The 20,098-nt window shown below is 56.2% G+C and overlaps 1 protein-coding gene across 4 annotated transcripts in view; it reads left to right on the top strand.

The window, feature by feature from the left end:
• The window catches only part of MAD1L1 (mitotic arrest deficient 1 like 1), a 240,204-nt gene that overhangs the window by 135,844 nt on the left and 84,262 nt on the right, over positions 1-20,098 (top strand). For all 4 annotated transcript variants that reach the window (XM_015592494.2, XM_015592496.2, XM_015592495.2 and 1 more), the window contains exon 12: positions 15,388-15,528. In XM_015592494.2, coding sequence (XP_015447980.1) covers positions 15,388-15,528 — 141 coding nt within the window. The remainder of the gene's footprint in view (positions 1-15,387; positions 15,529-20,098) is intronic.

Raw genomic sequence — 20,098 nt, 5'->3', positions numbered from 1 at the left:
TCCTTCAGCCGAGAGCGGGCTTGGGGCCGGCGTGTATGGTGTGCCTCTCTCGGAGTGCCCGTCCCTGCCTGTCGTCAGCTCTCGCCTGTCACTGTCGATGGCCTCGGGCGAGTCACATAGCTCAGTAAGCCATTTCCTCGTCTGGAACGTGAGTGCCAGCTTCTGCCTTGTGGCTGGTTCTGGAGACTGAGTGACTGAACGCTTGAGTCACTCATTTTCTGGCTGAACAGCTGTCTGTCTGTTGAGCTCCAGGCTGGGCGGGCCGGCGGGTGGTAGCTGGGGGGGCAACCAGGCGAGCCAGTGCAAAGCCTACCCCTTGGCGAGGACACGTGGGTACCTGCCACCTGTGGCTTCGCTTCCGTGAAGAAAGCCACCGAGATTTGGCAGCATCACGGTTTAAACTGTAGCCACCCAGTCCGTCTGTCTCATTTCTGTTTTGCAGGTAGGGAAACTGAGGCTAGACAGGAAGGGGCTCCTCCGACTGGCGGAGCTGGCTTGTCCCTACGTTACCAACTTTTCTCCTGTGTCTGTGCAATAAATCGTGCTTCACACAGAGCCAGGCCACCAGCGGTCACTCTCAGCCTGTGGTTCCCCAGGGGACCTGAGGGGGTCGTCATGCCTCCCCGGCGGCCACAGCCCTGCCCCTTCCTGCTGTGTGCATCGCCCCGGAACGCCAGCTCCCCGAGGCGGCGCCCAGGCCGGGGCTGGGGAGTGCAGTCCAGCGCACACAGCTGTAGCCGGGCTTGCGGGAGAGCGGGGAGCAAGCTGAGTGGAATCGCTCTGGGTGTTCTCGATCGATTCCCACTCCTCCTGCGATAGGTGCTACAGGGCTTTTCTCGGGAGGTGGGCATTGCAAGAACACGGCTTGCTGGTGAGAGTACAGAGCAGCATCCCCGACCCTCCCTGGCTAAGAGTCGGTGGTAGAGGGGCGGGCGGGGGGCATGACACAAGCAGGCAGGCGGTGCCTGGGCCTCCGGTGACTCACAGCTGTGCCCGGCGGGGCGGCAGGCCGTTCTTTGCACCTGGTGCCTGGTGTGGGTTGAGGGCAGGTGAACGAAATGGAGCCCGGCCCTTCTCTGCGAGGGCTGCCTCGGCCTCCTGCTGCTCCAGGGCAGGACGCCCCACGGATCAGAGCCTGCGCAAGCTGCCTTGCAGGTCAGGTGGCCTTGTCCCCTTGCGGGCTGCTCTGAGCCTGGTAACCTAGTAGAAATGAGTTCGGTGAACAGCAGACTAGCTGTGTTCGTCATAAGATCACCTGTAACGAGGCTGACGGAAAGGCAGGGAATGAAAAATGCAGAGCGGCAGAGGAGGAGGTACCCAGTATCGACGGGGGAGCCGGTCACGGACGCGGGGAGCGGGAGGCCCCGAGAAAGCCGCGAAGGGCGGAGCCCTTGTGCTGTGGGCATTTGCACTGGGCCCAGCGGCCATACGCCCCGCTCACCTGTGGGGATAGCCGTGTTCAGACATGGCGGCGGCGCTGACAACAAGCCAGCTCATTAGGGAAGGTGAAAAACCCGTTGCCCTCAGTGTCCCCTCATGGGCGATGTCAGACCTGCTTTGGAAGCATCCTCCTCAAGCACAGGTTCCTCGCGGGACCTCGTGGGACAGGTGTGTCAGCAGGAGCGAGTGGGCCCACGCAGGCGCCGTGCACTCACAGGAAGGCCAGGCGAGAAAGGCATTTGGCGACACTGCGGAGTTACGATACGGGACTCAGAAGAATTGCGTTCTGTTAGAATTATCCCGAGTCGCTCATCTCAGTTGAACTGGCCTTCGTATCCAGTTAACTGGAGTTAATGAGTTTTGACTGCCCCGAAAACTTTTGTCATGAGAGCCTTCTCCCTCAAACCCGCACTGAACGGCGTCATCAGGGTCGTGCCGCGTCCGTCTGGATGTGGAAGGTGGGTGGGCGGCTGCCGTGAGCCCCTCGCTCTGCCGTTGTCACTGTCTGCATCCCTCTCCTGGGGCGGCTAGCAGACACAGGGCTGTGTCCTGGCCGCCGCCTCCACTGAGCGCGTTGGTTCCACTTGCTCCCGGGGTGTCCCTAGGGGCATTTTCGGGGGAACCGTCTGGAAGCGCCCAGGCCTGTGCAGTGAGTCTTCTCAGGAGGAAGGTCTGGGCTCTCGGCGGGCAGTGACAGTCCTTTCCCAGAGCTCACGTCGGCCCGAGGCAAGGTTTCACCTCTCCCGCTCTGTCATCTCACTCATCGTCACCCCACTCCCACACTGGGCTCGTCTCCATGCTCAGACCCTCCCGGGCTCCCGTGTGGTGCTGGAACCCTCTGTCACCTGCTGCCCTCCCACGCGCGTGCCATGCAGCGAGTCCGCCTGGACCCGCAGAGTCGGCGCGTTGGTCTGCGTGCGTTTCCGACGAGCGTAGCTGTGCTTCTGAAAGCACAGACTGTCTTTCGTAAGAAATACTTTTCCCAGCTCTTCCTTGGAGTTTGAAAAACATCTGTGAAACATGCTCTGACCCCAGAGCAACTGAGTCACGATAAAGTTGACCCATCTGTGCCACCCCCTCGGAGACGGATGGCTGGGGCACCCCAGCACCCCGCTCCCTTGCCTCTGCTGCTGCTCCCCGCGCCCCGAGACTGCCACCCTGATTCACGCACCACATTGCAGCGGCCCCTGTTTCTGCACTGCGCACGGGTGGAGTCGTCCCGTGAGTGTGTAATGTTCTGTATTTGGTCCCTTTGCTGTGTATATGTTTGTTCCGCGAGTTCCACGCATTATGTTTTTTCCATCTTCTGTCGTTGGAATCTGAGTTTCTTCATTTCGCGGTGACCGAACAACGCTGCTCTGAGCATTCTTCGTCCCCGAGACACACGTGCGTGAATTTCTGTGTGCTCGCACCTGGGAGTGCACGTGCCGACCACGGCGTGTAGCACGTGCTCATTTTCGTAGTTTTGCCAAGGCGGTGGCGACGGTTGGCACGCCCAGTGGCAGTGATGAGTGTTCCTGGAGCTCCAGCGCCTTGCTCACACCAGTAGTGGCCGTCACCGAAAGGCATGTCGTCGCAGGCTTAGGACACTTCTCTGTGTAGGGACGAAGAATGCTCAGAGCAGCGTTGTTCGGTCACCGCGAAATGAAGAAACTCAGATTCCAACGACAGAAGATGGAGAAAACATAATGCGTGGGGTGTCACTGTGTCTTCGGGTTGCGTTCCCAGAGTCGGCGAGGGCGAACGCCTCTGGATGTGTTCGCCGGCCGTTTGGAGTTACACTTCGGCGAAGCCTCTCCAGGTCCACTGCCTATTTTTCTTTCTGATTTGTAAGATTTCTTTTATGTTCCATTGCTAGCGTTTTGTCAGGAATTATACTGCAGGTGTCGTCTGTCTGTGGCAGTTTTTCACTCTGTTTAACAGAAGTCCTTAGTTTCAGTGAGATCTAATTTATCCATTTTAAAATTCCTTTCTGGCTGTCATTCTGTGTGTCCTGTTTAAGGGCCCTGCCCCCACGCCAGGGTCCCCGAGGTACGTTTCAGCATCACCTTCTTCATCCTTTTGCCTTTTCGCACTTGAGCTCACAATGCAGAGCTCTGTTGGATTGTGACGAGCTTCATTTTCCCCGCTGACGTGACGCCACTTACAGAAAAGACCACCTTCTCCCACTTCCTCGGTGCTGCTTATGTCGTTAAAACCGAAGGTCGCTGGAGGTATCGGTCTGTTTCTGGACTCTTCTTTCAGTGGTCTGTTTCTCGCTCTTCCTGCCACAGCCCACGGCCCTAATCACTGAGACGCTCATGAGCCTTGTCGGCCAGAGGAGCCCGCCCCGTCTGCTTACAGAGCCGTGGCCGTCCACGACTGCATTTTCATGCCAAGTTTAGAGCTCAGCCGTCATGTCCACCAGTAAACCCCGCGGGCTTTTCGTAGGGAATGCATTGGCTAAACATCTTTATGACATCAGACTGTCTCACCTGTGTGCATGTCACACGTGCCCACGTTTCTAGGTTGCCCTTATTTGCTCTCACTGATATTTTATGACGTTTTCTAGGTAGGCATCTCGTGCAGTTTTTGTGATGATATTGTAAACGGCGAATTTCCCGAAGTTTCTCTTTCTGACTGGCCTGGCTGGTTGATGGGGACAGCTGGCCTTTACCGACTTTATTCCAGCAACATTGCTAAATTTGCCCATTTTCATAATTTCTTGTGAATTCTGTTGGGTTTTCTTTGTTCGGTGTGTCACCCACTAAGAATAGTTTTCAATTTCCCTTTGATCTTTTTCCCTTGCCTTTCCCTGCCTTGCTCTGCTGCTCAGGGTCCCCAGCACTGTCATGCCGTGTGCTGACAGCTACCGTATTGCCCCCTCAATCTCAGAAGGAAAACTTAGGACATTTCTCTGTGTAGGGTCTTCAGCAGCTTAAAGAAGTTCGTTCTCTCCTTTTCTTTCTTTCACTAAGAGGGTTTTTGTTTGTTTGTTTTCTTGTTTAAATCATGAATAGATGTTGAGTTTTAACCAAATGTTTTTTTGCATATATTGGGATGATCATGATTTTTTTTTTTTATTCTCTTAATGTGGAGATTTAAATTAATCGATTTTCAAATGTTAAACCAAACTTACATTTCAAGAATAAGCAGACTTGTCCATGGATTATTCTTTGTAAGCAATGCTTTATTTGGTTTGCTAATAAGTAGTTTAGGGATTTTGCATCTGTGTTTACAACAGATTTTGACAATTAGTTTTCATTTCTTATAATGTGCTTATCAGGTTTGATGTCATGGTTTTTCTGGCTTTATAAAACGAGTTAGGAAACTATCGTTTCTCTGTAATAGTTTGTGTACAGTCAGTGGTGTTTCTTCTTAAAGGTTTGGCAAAATTCACCAGTGAAAGCAATTGGGCCTAGAGTTTCATGTTGGGAAGATTTTAAATTGGGGTTTTGATTTATTTTTTGATAGCTTTGAAATGATTCAGATTTTCTTTCTTTTTGATTCAGTTTCAGTAAGCTTTTTTTAACAGATTGTCCATTTTATATAAACTTTTAAATTAGTGAAGTTCAATTATATTTAAAAATATTTTTATGGGCTATACTTATGTCTTCTTTTTTAATCTTTTTATTTATTCTCTCCCTTGATTTGTCTCATCAGTATTTTAATTTTGTTAGTCATTTGAATGAACCAACTTTTGGTATTGTTGATTCTGCACTGTATATTCTGTTTTCTTAAATTCTGTTTTTATATTTATTAGTTCCTTCTTCAACTTTAGTTGTTCTTGTTCTGACTTTTGGGTTATATCTGTAGATGATTGGTTTTTATCCTTTTTTTCTTAATGTATGCATTTAAGGCTGTGAATTTAGATGCATGCCTTAGTTTTGATATGTTGTATTCTCCCATTCAAAATATTTATTGTGATTCCATTGTGGTTTTTATTTTGACCAATAGCTTATTCCCAAATACATTACTTAATTTTTAAACATTTTTGATTTTCTGTCTAATTTTTGATTTATGGCTTAATTTTGTTATGTTCAGAGACCATTTTGTGAATGCCATCAGTCCTTCGAAATTCGCTGAGACTTGCTTTACAACCCCGTAACAAGTCAGTTTTTGTAAATGGCACACACACACTTGAAATTATATGTATTCTGCAGTCGTTGGATGCAGTGTTGTCTAAATATATATGAGTTGTTAATCTCACTGTTCACGTTTTCTATATCTTTGGTGATATTTGTCTCTTTTTCTCTCAGATCCTGAGAGAGTTATATCGAAATTTCCCAGTTTGGTTGTGAGTTTGTCTATTTCTCCTTTTAATTTTGTCAATTATTGCAGTATATCTTCGAATACTATTTTATTAGGCCCATGTACATTGAAAATCGTCTTCCTGGTCCATTCAGCCTTTTATCATTATGCAGTATTCCTTATCTGTAACTCTCCTTTGTGCGATGTTGATATAGATAGATCAGCTTCCTTTTTTCAGCTTTGGTACCTGTCTTTTCATTTCATCTTGAAACTTTCATTTTTTTATTATAGATGTGTCTCATATAGAAGTTAGAGATAGATTTTGTATTTTTATTAAATCTGAAAATCTTTGTTTAGTTGAAATACCTAATTTAGTTACATTTAATGAAATTAATGACAGATTTGCATTTAAGTTAGCTGTCGTACTGTTTGCCTTCTGCTTGAGTTCTGTTTTCTTTCTTTTTATCCTCCCTTGTAGGATCAACCATTTCCCCCTCGTTATTGTCTTGCAGTTTTACTGTGTGCTTTTATGTAACTTTTTAGTATCTATTTTGGTGATTGTAACAGACTCTATCTTTCTTTCAGATGGTCGGGGCCTTAAACCCCTTGCATGATTTCCCTTTTACTCCATGTGCAGGCCGTCAGTGTTAGGTGTGTCTGTCTGTCTGTCTGTCTCTGTCTCTCACACACACGCACGCAGATTGGAAAGATATTCTTGTTACTGTTGTTTCGATACGTCATTCACATTTATGCATATTCGTTTATTGCTCTTCATTGCTCTTGTTACCAGCTGTATCATCTCTCAATGTCCATCCGGGTCACTTCTGCCTGCAGAATACCCTTTCGTATTTACTTTGGGGTGTGCCTCACGGTGAGGAATTATTTTAGCTTTTTTTTGGCGTGAAAGGACATTTATTCGGATGTTTATTTTGAGGACCGTCTTGGGGGGCATGGGCCCAGGTCGGCAGCCGCCCGCCGCAGCCCTCGAGGTTCCTGCTGCCCTCTGACTTCCGCTGAGTCCCGCAGAGCGAGCTGGCGTCCCCACGTCGCGTTCACCCCACACTGCTCGTGGGGTTCGCTGTTTGTTTTGGGTAGGGTTATGTGCATGTTCTTTTCTTTCTAAAATTATTTTTTTTAATGAACGCACTTTGGGAACAGTGTTAGTTGACAGCGCTGGAGGAGATGGCGTGGAGCTCCCGTGTCTGGCCTCCCTGGACACCCTGTGGCAGGGTCGTGCGTTCACACAGTTTTGGGACCAGCGCTGACCGGAGTCACCAGCCAAGGCCCGCGGTCGCATTAAGGGTCACTGTTGCCCAGGTGTCTGGGCGTTGACAAACGCAGAGTGCGTGCCTCGGCCGTTGCAGCATCTTGCGGGAATGCGTGCGTGACCACTCCGTGTCCTGGACGGGCTTGTGGAGGGTTGGTGCAGTCTCTTGCTAAAATATTTGGTGGAATTCACTAGTGAAACCCTCTGAGCCTGGTACTTTCTTTTTAGGCAGATTATTGATTATTAACTCAGTTTCTTTGATGGGTCTCGGCCTACTCGGATGTTATGTCCATGGGTTAGTAGCGAGGGCCCCTCTCACTTCTGATATTAGTGATTCCCCGCCTCCCCCATTAGCCTGCTAGAGGTTTATCAGTTTTGTCGATCTTGTCAAAGAACCGGGTTTTGGCTTTTTTGATCTCCCAGTTCTGGTTCCAGTGGGCTCGGAGGGCTCCCTTTGCATGGCTTCTGTTCTGGGATGTGTCCGGTGTGTGTAATGGCCGGGAGGTGGCCTGTCCCAGGCTTGTGCTGTGGGGGCCTGAGCCGGGTGTGTGCCCTGCTGCCGCTGCTAAGCATCTCATCCGTGTCAGCCGGGTCCTGTTGGCTGATGGTGCTGTTTGGTCCAGCTACACCCTTGCTGGTTTTCTGCCCGCTGAGCCTGCCAGTCTGTGTGGGGCGTGGAAGTCTTCAGCTGCACGGCGGGGGGGGGGCGAGGGGGGACCTGTTTCCTCACGGTTCTAGCAGCTTCGGCTCATGCGCTTTGACCCTCTCTTGTCGGGGTTGTCGTGTCTTCCTGGGGTGTTGGCCCCTTTATCACTGCGTGGTGTCCCTCTTTATCGCTGACACCCACCTGGTCCTGAAGTCTGCTTTGCCTGGGATTTCTGAAGCCACCCCAGCTTTCTTCTGATTGACGTCAGTCAGCATGGCATCGGTTTCTCTGTCCCTTAACTTTTACGTGTTTTTATGTTTAAAATTACTTACGGACAACATGTAATTGGATCTTGTTTTTTTAATTCACTTTGACAGTCTCTTTTAATAGGCGTTTTTAGGTCATTCACATTTAAAATGATTATTGACATAGTTTGTTCAGTATCTATGATGTTTACTGCCCTTTTCTATTTGGGTACTTTTTCTTTCTTTTTTTAATCTTCCCTTCTCTTTCTGCTTATTTGGTTTTAATTGAGCATTTTGTATTATTTAATTGCTTTTTCTGTCGCATGAGTTTTACTTCTTAAAAAAAACTTTTTTAATGATTGTCCTAGAGTTCACAGTACACATTTAAAACTAATCTAAGTCCCCTTCCAAATAACACTGTACATTTCCTGGGGAGCGGAGCACCCTCCAGGCCTCCCTCATGGCCCTTGAGCCGTCGCCGTGGTTCACCCACTGACCCCTGTAACCCTCCACCGCATCGTCGCGTTTCGCTCTGAGCACTGATGTTAGATCAGTCATGAAAGTAACAGGTTCCGTTTTACCCTTTTTTCATTCCTTCTCTGAAGCTCCTTCCTTTATGCACAGCTGGCTTTCTGGCCTCTGTCACTTGGCTTCTCTCTGGAGAGCCCCTTTCACTGTCTCTTGTAGGGCAAGGGTACTGCCAACAAGTACAATTTTTTTTGGTCTATGGAAGTCTTTATTTGTCCTTTATCTTTGAAGAGAATTTCACTGGATGCAGAATTCCAGGTTGGTGCGTTTTCGCTTTTAACTCTGAAGTATTTTCCTCCATTCTCATCTCACTCGTGCGGGTCTGGGCCCTGTGGTCTCGCAACTGTCATTAGTTTGGGAAAATCTCAGCCATTATTACTTCCTGTATTTCCTCGTCCCGCCCTCACTTTACCTCTGCCGCTCTCGGAGTCGCCCCTCACCCCCGAGATCGTCCCGCCGTCCTCGGACATCCCACGTGTGCTCCACTTTTCTCTCTACGTTTCAGTTTGGGCCGTTTCTGTCGACACATCACGGGCTTTGTCTTCTGTTCATTCATTTGTCCCGTCTTTATCATTTTCGTTCTCATGCTGTTTGCGCGTGTTGTTTTATTACTGTTTCTAGGCCGGCTTGTTCGCTCATCGAGGGTCAGCTTTTCGGTTTTCTGATGTAAACACTGAATCTGCGTTTCCTTCTCAGCTCCTTTTTCTTGCATGGTGGCAGTCGTGCGCTTCGGCGTGCGGGTGCACGTGTGCACGGCGCGTCCTGGGGCGTGCGCGCCTGGTATGTGCAGGGTACGGGGAGTGTAGCTCGGCGTTTCTTATAGATGCCTTTTCGTTGAAGTAGAGCATTAACGGAAGGTCGAGGCGTTGTCACAGCGACCGCACTAGCTCCGGTATGTGTCCTCATCGCGCAGCTCTGTGTCATCGCACTTCCTTTATGGTGTTTCAGTCAACCTATTGTTATTTGAAGTATGTTTTTAAATTCGTAAACATATTGGGTTTTCTTAGTAATCTTTTTTGAATTGATTTCTAATCTAATCACCTTTTAGTTTAAGAATTCGTTCTGAATCGTATCTCATTTGAAATTTGTGGAGATGTGTTTTATGTTATGGAATTTGCTTCATTTTCCTGAGTGTTCTCTGTGTGCCGAAAAACAGTGTGTTACCCCAAGTTGTTTGGGAGTTTTCTGTAAATATCTTTTAGATAAATTAACAGTGCTATTTGGAATTTTCATTTTATTTAGTTGCTCGATCTATCAATTATTCTTAGAGACATATTAAAATCTTGCCGTTTTATCAGTATTTGCTTTCTGTATTTTGTCTTCTTACACGTGTAAAACCCGTATGCCGTCCTCACTGAACCCTGTCCTGCCGCGTGCCGGGTGTCCTGCCTGCGGCGGAACCCGCTGTCCTCGTCCTGTCTGACGGCTGCGGCGTCCCTGTCACTGCTTCTGCGCGATGCTCACTCTGAGTCTCCTGCAGCTGCTACTTATTTTTCTCTATGCAACATGATCATCCTCGTCTCGTTATTGGAACATTTCGGTAATTTATGTTGTTTATTCTTTGGATTTATTTCATTTAATTTCTTCCATCTTACTTAATACTTTTTTATTAGTCTCATTTTTTGTTACTTCCTCCTCTGCTTGCCTCCTTTTGGAGTTATTGGAGCTTTTTCTCATGTTGTTGCTTTTTTCTCTCCTTTCTCTATTTCTCTTCTTTTAGTGGTTTCCGTGTGTGTGTCATGTAGTGGATGGGTAACGATGTCTTTAACCCCCTCCGGAGCTGTTTAAAGCTCCAGGGTTCCCTTAAATGCTTTTATTATACTTGAGTTCTATTTTTTTAATTTTTATTTTTCACTTGTACATTTTCAATAGATGACATATTCAATGAATAATATAACACATATGAGAAGACGGAAGGGTCATCAAGAGTCTACAGGGAGAAGTACAGCTTCTGCTCTGCCCGCCGGCCGGCCGCCCAGGGACAGCCAAGTTCCTCGTGTGTGCTTGCGCAGACAGTGTGTATGTGGGCACACCTGTGTGTGCGCTCGTGTGACTTTAAAAAACGATTGGTGTGCTCTTCTTCACCTGATTCTCTGTTAATTTTCTTTTATATCCTTGTAGGTATTTAAATACAGGTGACCTCGAACGGTGCAGGTGAGCTGCATGGGTTCACCTAAGGTCCGCGTCTGGACGAGACGCCCACACAGCTCAGACCCGTGCTGTTCGAGGTCACCTGTCTGGGTGTCGTCAAGCGTGCGAGGGGCCGTTCGGAGCCGGTGAGCCGTCCCCCCCGTGTGACAGGCGTGCACGGTCTCGCGGCTGTGGTCGCTCACTCGGTCTCCCTGTTTCTCAGGCCTTTGCTCCGTGCCCACGTCTTCGTGACGTGCCCTGTGCCCGTCCACCTGGAGAACCCGTGCGGCTGGCGAGCAGTCGACTTGCGCCTCCTGTCGGGCATCGTGAAGTTCGGCCCGCCGTCCCCCACTCAGTGCCGCAGCCACGTCACGTCAGCCCCCGTCTGTGACAAGTGTGCCGGGTGGTAGGGTCCACCGTGCCCCCCGCCCACACACTTTTGGAACCTCCGATGGCCTCTAAATGGGACAGCGGGTGTTTCTTCCCAGTTCTGGAAACCCACGCGCTGCTTCCTGGTCGCTGCCCCGCCCTTTCCCCGCTGGGCTTTTCCCGCAGTTTTGCCCACTTTCCCATCCTGCCTCGCGTGCCTCTCAGCTTTGCTGGCGGGGCCCAGAGAGCCAGGAGGCTGTGGCCGGAAATAAGTGACCAAGGTCTGTTCGAGGGTCTCGGGGTCCGCAGGTCAGGATTACGCTAGGTGCCACCCAGCGTGTCCCCATGAGGGGCAGCCTGGCCGGGATGCGGCTGTGGGGGACGACAGGTCTGCCCTCCAGGGACTCCGGACTGGGCAGCTCGTCCTGGCTCTGGGGTCGGGGCGATGTCGTCAGGTGTGGCATCTCACCTTCGGCCTCCGTCCCCAGGTCCCCTGTCGGAGCTTCTGACCCCGTGAGCCAGACGTCCTCGGCTGGCCTGCAGCCGCTGGCAGGTGTCTGCTTACAGCTCCCAGAGCTGCAGGAGGCGAGGCATGGAGGGCGGCGGCCCAGGAAGCCCTCGCAGCCTGGGGTTCCCGCCTCTTCAGGGTCCTGTGTCGCTGGCTTCTGTCTGTAACGTGGGGCTTTGGGTCAGGCGCGGCTCCCTGGCATCGGGGTGGGAAGGGGACAGGCTGGCAGCAGAGCGGCGGGAACAGAGAGCAGCATCTCCGTGTCTTAAACGAAAAGGAAAGGAAAGGACCGTGGGGACGGAGGCGGCGGCGCCTGTGGGGCTGGGCCCTGGCACAGGTGAGCGGCGAGGAGGGGCTGCCGGGGACACTGTGCAGCCCGAGTGGGCGCGGGCTCGAGCGGCTGGCGGGGACAGAATCAGGCCAGCGGCTGCGGTGGCGGAGGCTGGGAGGCAGGTGTCAGGATAAAGCGTTGGTGAGGGTGCCGCCTCGTTCTGGGGGCTGGGGTAGTAAGCCGGGCTCCTCCCTGGTGGCGTGCGTGCCGCCAGCACACGGGGTGGGACGCCGGGCAGGCCTTTGTCCCTCCGACGTGTCCCTTTCCCTGAGAAGTGGGCGCACAGGTCCCTGCGTGTCCCACCAGCCTCACCGGGACAGGGGCTTCCGAAGTGGGGGTGCGCCAGGCGGCAGGAGAGGCTGGCCTTTCCCTGTCCTTTCTGCTGCCTGTCCTGCCACCGTCCCAAGCAGGCGGGGTCGTCACGTGAGCAGGAGAAACTGTGAGAATGTTCACGGAACAGCAGTGGCAGCCACGGCCGCCAGTGCCCCTGGAGCGAAGCCTCATGAGCGCCCAGCTCCGGCTGAAGTGCTTCGCGTGCAGTGCTGCGTTTGAACTTCACAGTGACCCCGGGGCTTCTTCGCTCGCCCTGTGGCACAGTCGAGCACTCTGAGGCTCAGGGAGGCCAGTTATTTTCCCTGCGGTCACACAGCTCATCCGTGAGAAGGCAGGTTTGGGGCAGGGCAGGAGGCACAGGCCCGGTGCTCAGCGACGTCCCCTTCGGGGGCTGAGCTCCCATCTGGATGTTCTCTTCGTGGGCTCCACGCCGCCTCTAGGCGGTGGCCGTCCCTGCGCCAGGCCCTGGGTGCCATGGCTGAGCGTCCTCGTCCGCGTCCTCGTGGCCATCCTGCTCTTCTGCCCTCTGTTTCTCCCACGCCAGGGCCCCAGGCTCAAAGTCGCGGGCTTTTCCTGAAGAAGGGCACCTGCCGTCAGGCAGTGTCGTAAATATCCAGCCAGACGGCAGACCCGAGGGCTGGGTGTCCCCGAGTGTCGCAGTGGTGTGTGCAGAAGCACCCGTGGCCCAGGGAGCACCCCAGCCCCCCGTGTTCTTCTGCAGCCTCTGTGTGGGGTGCGCGTGTGTCTCCTCCCGTGGGACTCAGCGTGTCTCGGGCTGCACTTCAGAGCTCAGTGTCCATCACCTCACCTTGGAGGGCCAGCTGCTGCTGCTACTGCTGGTCTCTGCTGCTCTCTTGCGAGGGTGCACCGGGTGCTGGCTCAGGCCACTCTCTCCGGTCAGAGGGCCCTTCCCCAGCCGTGCCCCAGCAGAAAGCACGCCCTTCCAGGAGCCCCTGGGACCCTCGGTCTTCCCCCGGGGACCTCTGGTGTCTGTACATCCTCTCGGGGACTCAGGAGGGTGCAGGCCTGGTCCTCTGGACCCCTGCTGGAGGCCCGCATCTCAGCTTTCCCCAGCCCAGCCCAGCCCACACGGGGTCCCTGCACACTCACACCCAGGTTTGGGCTAGGGAGGGAGTGGAGGACGGAAGGCGTGAAGCAGGTCCCAGGTGGCCGGAGGCCCCTGGCGGCCCTCGTGATGCCTTCAGCAGGGGCCGGTCACGGGGCTCTTCTGCCGCTGCTGTCGGGGGCCTGTCAGGGCTGGGAGCAGCGGGAAGCCACCCATGAGCGGGAGGATGCAGGACTGGCCCGCGGAGGGTCATCACGCACAGGCGAGAAGCCCCACCTTTCCGCGTCCCGCTTCTCGTGCCCTGCAGTCCTGGAACGCTGTCCTCCCCGTCCACAGCTTTGCCTCTTCACGCAGAGCTGCTGGACTTCCCTGGCCACAAAAGGGCCGACATTGGCCCCGTGTGCAGAAAACCCCCGTCCCTGATAGAGAGCCTTTAAGGAGCGTAGGGCCCGACTCCGCCGTCATGCCCACCCTTCCGGGTCTCACGGCCCCCGCCGCAGCCTGGGTGCCTGTCCGCTCCGCCGAGAGTCGCCGGCACTTGCTCAAGTGGAAACGGAGCGAACTTTGCACAGGTGGATTTAGCCGTTACAAAGGCGCTGTCCAGTCAGACCAGCACAGTCCCCGCTCTTGCACCGCTAATGACAAAACCGTTCCTCTGAAAGGCACAAACACACTTTGGACGTTAGGTTTTCCTCGCTGCCCCCCTGCTGCCCGGAGCTGTGGCAGGGGGAGTGTGTGTGGGCAGTGCGTGGAGACCTGCCGGCCGGTGACAGACAGTCGCTGCCTGCTTATGGCGGGAAACCCCGCCCTGGCCTCCCCTGGCCTCGCGCTCCGTGGCGAGAACCGGAAACCAGCTGGGAGCCATGAAAGTCAGTAGGAAGATAGAGAACTTCAATACAACCATGACGCTCGATAAACCTTCCGCGGAAACACTTTCACAGATACGTGACCAGTTCCCATTGGATCTATAACTTTAATTTCTCACTTATTGAATTGTTTTGTCATCGACTAATTAGAAGTCCACGCTGGGGGACGACTGAGCCTGAGGCTCGTGAGGGACGAAGCTTGGCGGTGAAGGGCCGACGGGCTCTCAGCGGTGAACGCGGGGGTCTTGCCATCCGCATCCCTCAGGCTCACCCTAGAAGGGAGGGTTTGGGCAGGGTGGGGACGGTATCAATGCTTGGAGCGGAGCAGCTGGGACAAGTCCCCCGGGGGCACAGACAGGCCTTGTGTCATGGCAGCACCAGCCTAGAGACTGCCGAGTGGAGGGGGACCTCAGCCCTACGGCTCGGGGGCGCCCGGGGGTCTCCCGGCTCTGTGCGTTTGCCTCTGCGACAGTGCTGCTGCGGGCTGCCACCCACCCGGATGCCTGCCCTGGGCGGCCTGGAGCAAAGCTGGGCCGGGGCCCCAGGGGCGTCTGCTGGAGGGGGTGCGCCCGCAGATAACACACAGGGCTCTCTGTGACGCAGATGCGGTCGCTCTGTGGCCACGTGCCGGCCTCATCCATGGGGCAGTGCGCTGGCCGCTGCATCTGTAGGGGCACTGCTGTCACCGCTGTCCTCTGAGATCAGCTGGTCACCACCTCATTCATCAGGAAGCCGAGGCTGATGACGAGGCTGGCCCGGCGGGTCTCCCAGACACACCTCTCCCTCCTGGGCTGTGCTGGCTCCAGGGGAGGCTGTGCATGTTCGCCTGGACTATGGCCGCAGGCTTCCCATGAGCTTGCTGAAGCCAGAGCCATCTTAGCAGGGATCGGGACCCCCCAGAGAGTGCTGGGTCTCGGCCCCATCAGGACGCCTGCTGCCTGCATGCTACACAGGTCTCCCCTTTCCGGAAGCTCGCTCTGAGTGTTCCTGGGCTTAAGGTCAGGGGTCACAGGAGGCAAGATGCTCAAACCACTTCCCAGCACCAACAGGTGTTTTCCTCGGCCAGTTTGATGAGACTCAGGAAGTCACTAACCCAGGATACTGGCTAGAGACCGGCCCAGCTCGGGGACACAGCAGACCACTGCAGCACAAGGCCTGGTGGCCAGGGCGCGTGCCGACATGTGGACGCCGCCCCTTCAGGCAGCGAGGCCCCAGCCAGGCTCGTTGGCCTGTCCGAGTCGAGGCTGCTGAATGTTCAACGTGAACTCTGAGGAGCTGTCTGGGGAGCCCCCTGCCACCGGACAGTCTGCTCCCCGAGCTCGATCCTGAGCCCGTTCTCCTGCCCTGCCTTCCGTCACACGTGTCCCTCTAGTGCCAGGTCACCACCCATTTCCCACCTGGGCCTGACCACCTGCCCTCTGCCCACAGGAGCGGGACGGCATGCGCGCCATCCTGGGGTCCTACGACAGCGAGCTGACCCCAGCCGAGTACTCGCCCCAGCTCACCCGGCGCATGCGCGAGGCTGAGGACCTGGTGCAGAAGGTGCACGCCCACAGCTCGGAGATGGAGGTGAGTACCCCCGGGAGCCTGCCGCATGCAGACCTGCCACCCGGGTGGAAGGGGCCACGGCACCGAGCGCCCCTCTTCAGCACGTTTGCCTCCATGTGCGACGATGGGGGTGCGCAGGGCAGGCTCCCCGTGACACCTCCAGTCGGCCCCGGCGGTTTCCACACTGAGAAACGTCCCCCGTCCGCGCACACTGTGTGCACTCCAAGCCGTCCATCGCCACGCCGGTGGCCTGCCACCTCCAGTGCCACGTGTTCAGGCTTTGTGTGTCAGGTGTCGAGGGGCCGTCAGGGTCCTCAGAGCCCAGTGCTCAGCGTGCCACCCTCGTACCTCGCCTAGGCCTGCACATCTGGCCCCAGCCCTAGGGCTGGCAGCCTGGGTGCAGCCTTTCCGCCGATGGGTGTGGGTGCCGCTCGGAAACTCAGGGGCATCTGATGGACACTGGGGTCCCCCGGTCCTCCTGGACACGAGTGCTGCTGGGCCTCCGGAAGCCTGCGAGCCCTCTGGTGGCTCCCTCTGCTCCACGCAGGCCACACTGCCCGGGCTCCTTGTTGGCCCCGCTTTTGCTTCCTGAAGTCCTCTGTCTTTGAGGCTGGGGTTACCCCAGGAACCCAGCCTCAGTGCTCGGGACCCTGGCCCTGCTGGCCCTCCCGGCAAAGACATTCCGTGCCGTGCGGACGGGGTGCCAAGGGGCACGCAAAGACATCCCGTGCCGTGCGGACGGGGTGCTGAGGGGCGCGTTCCTGCTCTCTCGGGTCGGTGGGACAGGGCCGTGCGTTGCTGACCGTCTGGTCCTTCCCCACACGCTCACCCATTCTGCACAATAGGCCCCCTGTACCTGCCACCAGAGCCCCACCCAGGCCGGAGCTGCTGTCTGGGGGACCGAAGCATAGGGAGCTGGCAGCAGGCCTTCCCGGGCCGGCCAGCTGGTCACTGTCCCCTGGCCTTTTGGAGCGTCAGCAGGTGGCCGGAGAGAGGCTGAGGCCTCCAGGTGTGGGAAATGAGAAGTAGAGGTGGTGGCTGGATCCAGTCAGCCCCGGGGGTGGGCCCTAGACACTGCCTAGGTGTCCAGGGGCCTGGGGCCACCCCTGTGGCGAGCCGTGACCCCCCCTACCAGGTGGCAGCAAAGCCAGCGTCCTGCCCTTGGGCCTGCATGGGAGGGGGTCACAGGAGGGAGTGGGGCGGGCGGGGCTTCTCAGCTGCCTCTTCTGCTCCTCACAAGACCCTCCCCCTCCTTTCCAATCGTCTCTTGGAACCTGTGGGCGGAAAATGGTGTCGTACTCCTCCTTCCTCCTTCCCCCTTCCCCCACTCCTCCTCCTCTTCCTGCCCCCATGCTCCCCTCCCCCACACTCTTCTTGGCCCTCCTTCCTGCTCTGTCCTCTTCTCCATCTTCCCCCAGGTCATCTGCTGGCCTGATGGGTGCCAGGCATTGCTGTGCACGGGCCCCAGGCTTGGGCGGACTCCCCAGGTCCTGGGCGCTCCCAGCCCAACGAGGAGTCAGTGGGAACGGGGCAGCCGCACGGCAAGGCTCTGAGTGCCGTTCGCCCAGGCCCAGGTGCTTGGCTGGGGAGAAGCTGCTTCCACAGGTGGGCTGGCCCATCTCATGGCGGGGCACAGGTGAGGATGAGGGGTCCTGGGAAGGCTAGGGTGGCAGTGCAGGCCCTGCCCTGTGCAGGGTTCCTACAACAGAAGGACCAACAAGGCCGGTCACGCACTGCCGCTGCTGGAGGCTGCACGTGGGTTAGGACAGTGTGGTTTGAGGAACTGTGTGGGGCTTTTAGCTTTTCGAGACCTTTGCTCTTGGTCACTTGCGGTGACGAACGTTATCCTCCCAGAGAGGTTGGGTCTCTCTTGGCTGTCACACTGTCTACTCATGGCAGCTGGAACAACAGCAGCCTCATCCTTGGCTGGGACCAGGGGTCTCTCCCAGATGTGTGAAAACGTCACAGAAGTGGCATGCACAGGGACACACGCAGCACAAGGCTCTTTGGTCTGTAGAGGGGCCTCTAAGTGTGGGTTTGGAGCAGGTGGGAAGAAGGGGCACAGGAAGCGCCCACCTTGTCTCTGAGCGTCACAGATGACAGGCATCAGCCGCATGAGACTCGGCTCCCCGGGCACGCCCCGCATTTGACGTCACCACCGTGCTCACGTGGGCTCTTGGGCTCCACGAGCCCCTCGGGAAGTGCAGCTGTTAAAGGCCCGTGTCCCTGTGCAGACCCACTCTCTTGCCCACAGCTGGGGCCTGGGAGAGGCATCGTGTGCTCCTTCCGCTCCGGGGCCACCCCAGGAGGAGGCTGAGTTAGGGAGAACGGGTGCCCTCGCTCCCTGGTCTCAGGCCACTTACTCAAGGGCAGGGACTGTCTCCCTTTGGCACCCGAGGAGGCTGAGTCCCCAATGGAGGAGGGGGAAGTGGAGGTTGCTTTCTGACTCTGCCGCGGCACAATACCATCTCCCCACGTGTCCCTGGGACACCGGTTGTGTCAGCTGGGCAGGGGGCTGCACTCCAGGAGCTGCCCTGAACCCTTCTCTCCCAGGCCCTGGCGCTGCCCCGCCCACCAGGCCAGGGGCTGTGGCCTCAGCTGTACCTTCCCGTGCCAGGGGGCCCCTTAACGGGCAGGGAGGCCTCCGCCCAGACCTGTGGGCAGCCCTGGGAGGGGAGCACAGCCGGCTGGGGTGTGGGCGCTCACAGCCTTGTGCAGCTGTTGTCCAGAGTTGGTTCAGTCCCGTAGCCCCAAGGGAGGGAACAGCCTTTGTCCTCACTCTCCAGGTCACACCAGCCACACGCTGTACCCCAGACCGTGCAAGCTGTGGGCCTGGTGCCCTCCAGGCTTTGGGTGGGGGAGCGGTTCTTCCTGTTTCATTAACGAGAACTTTTACGTGTCAGTCTGAGAACTGCCCACACTCGAGAGTTGAAAAGCTGCTTCGAGCCGCCCGTCAGAAGTTCCTTAGTCGAGCATCGTAGTTGCTCAGCTAAGTTGACACACGGTGGAAAGCTGTGTCACTTGACAGATGTGTCATGGCAGGTCCTGTAGTGCGTCCCAGACGCCTCAGCCATCACTCACGCCGAGCACCGTTTGGGGACGCACAGGCGCAGGGCCAGCAGAAGAGCACCAGTCGCTCCCTGGTGGCCCTTTGTTCAGCTGTCATGCAGAGCCGCCGGGACCACGAGGTGCATGCCGGAGAAGCGCCCGGGCCCCCCACCCCGGTCTGGTCCCCGAGCCCGGGAACCAGCTTCTGGACCCGCCCGCTGCCTGCTGTGGCGCTGGCCTGGAAGGCCGGTCCGGGGCGCAGAGGGAGGAGATGTCATTGGCCCCGTGGGGACTCGGCGTGCTAGCGGATGTGGCTCACTGGCTTCTCTTCCCTCCGCTTCCAGTCCCCTTCCCTTTCCTTCCGCGTTTTCTCTCTGTTCTGTCCTCATGGCTGTGCGTTCTTCTCTCCCCTCACCCGTCTCTGCCCCTCTGTCCTCCGTGGCCTCTCTCCAGCCATCCCTCCTGCCCAGGCTCCAGTTCCTTCTCACGCAGGGTCAGCAGGCTTCGTCTCTAAGGAGCCAGGCAGTAAGTGCCGTGGTCTGGGTCCCATGCACCCCGCTCTGGAAAGCAGCCGGGGGCCATCTGGACCGGTGGGTGTGGCTGTGCGCCAGTGAAACCATGGACAAAACAGGTGGGGGCTGGGTTTGGGTGCAGGCTCCAGGCGTGGGACCACGTCCCAGCTCCTCTCTTCCTAGGACCCTGCTGCGTGGCGTGACAGCCGCCACGGTGGCCCAGAGCCTGGCCTCGCCCCTCAGCGCTACTGCAGGGGCCTGCCTGTCCCCCGATGGCAGAAGGCTGGGAGCCACACGTGGCACAGGGAGCTGGGAAAGCTCGCCCAGCTCTCCGGAGCCAGCACATCTCAGGGCCTCATCCGTCAGCTCTGACGTGGAGCATGTTTTGATCCCCACAGAAACGTTTTAGCAGCGCGAAGTGGAGGTGTTGAGCTGGGAGCGTCCCAGTGGGAGTGAAGTCTGCACGGTTCCGCGTGGGTTTTATTTATTCCACTTAATAAAGTGGCTGCAGAAGTTGGTAGCATGTGTCTCGAGCCCTCCTCTGCCGACAGGGCTGTAAATATGCAGCGCGTGCCACCTCGATTCAGCATCTCAGCCCGATTTGTTCTTCCAGTTTATTCAATTAAAGCAGATTACGGGGCTGCTGGCTGCGCGGAGGTCTGTGCAAAGTCCCGGTTTCAGACTGCAGCGGGTCTGAAACGACTCCCGCCTCCGCAGCTGAGGAGAAGCGGGCTGACCTCACGGCCGGTCCGTCTCCCTCTCCTCCCCGAGAGGCTGCGCGGGCGCAGGCGGCCACGTGCCCTCCCGCCTCCGCAGAGCCCCGCGTCCGAGCGGGCTTCGCCGTGTCCAGGCTCTCTCTTACGTACTCGCGGATGTATTCACGTACTTGCGTTAAGGGGCTTGAGATGACCCCTCGGTAAAAAGCATCCGCAAAACAGAGTGCGCCATTGGAGGCGCGGGATGATGCTCCACGCCCTGGAGGCGGGGTCGGGAGGGCGTGGCCTGCAGGCGGGGAGGCCGGAGGGAGGTGG

The sequence above is a fragment of the Pteropus alecto genome, unplaced genomic scaffold (assembly GCF_000325575.1).
Source record: "Pteropus alecto unplaced genomic scaffold, ASM32557v1 scaffold56, whole genome shotgun sequence".
Lineage (NCBI taxonomy): Eukaryota > Metazoa > Chordata > Mammalia > Chiroptera > Pteropodidae > Pteropus > Pteropus alecto.
This window is presented reverse-complemented; position numbering and strand designations above follow the sequence as displayed.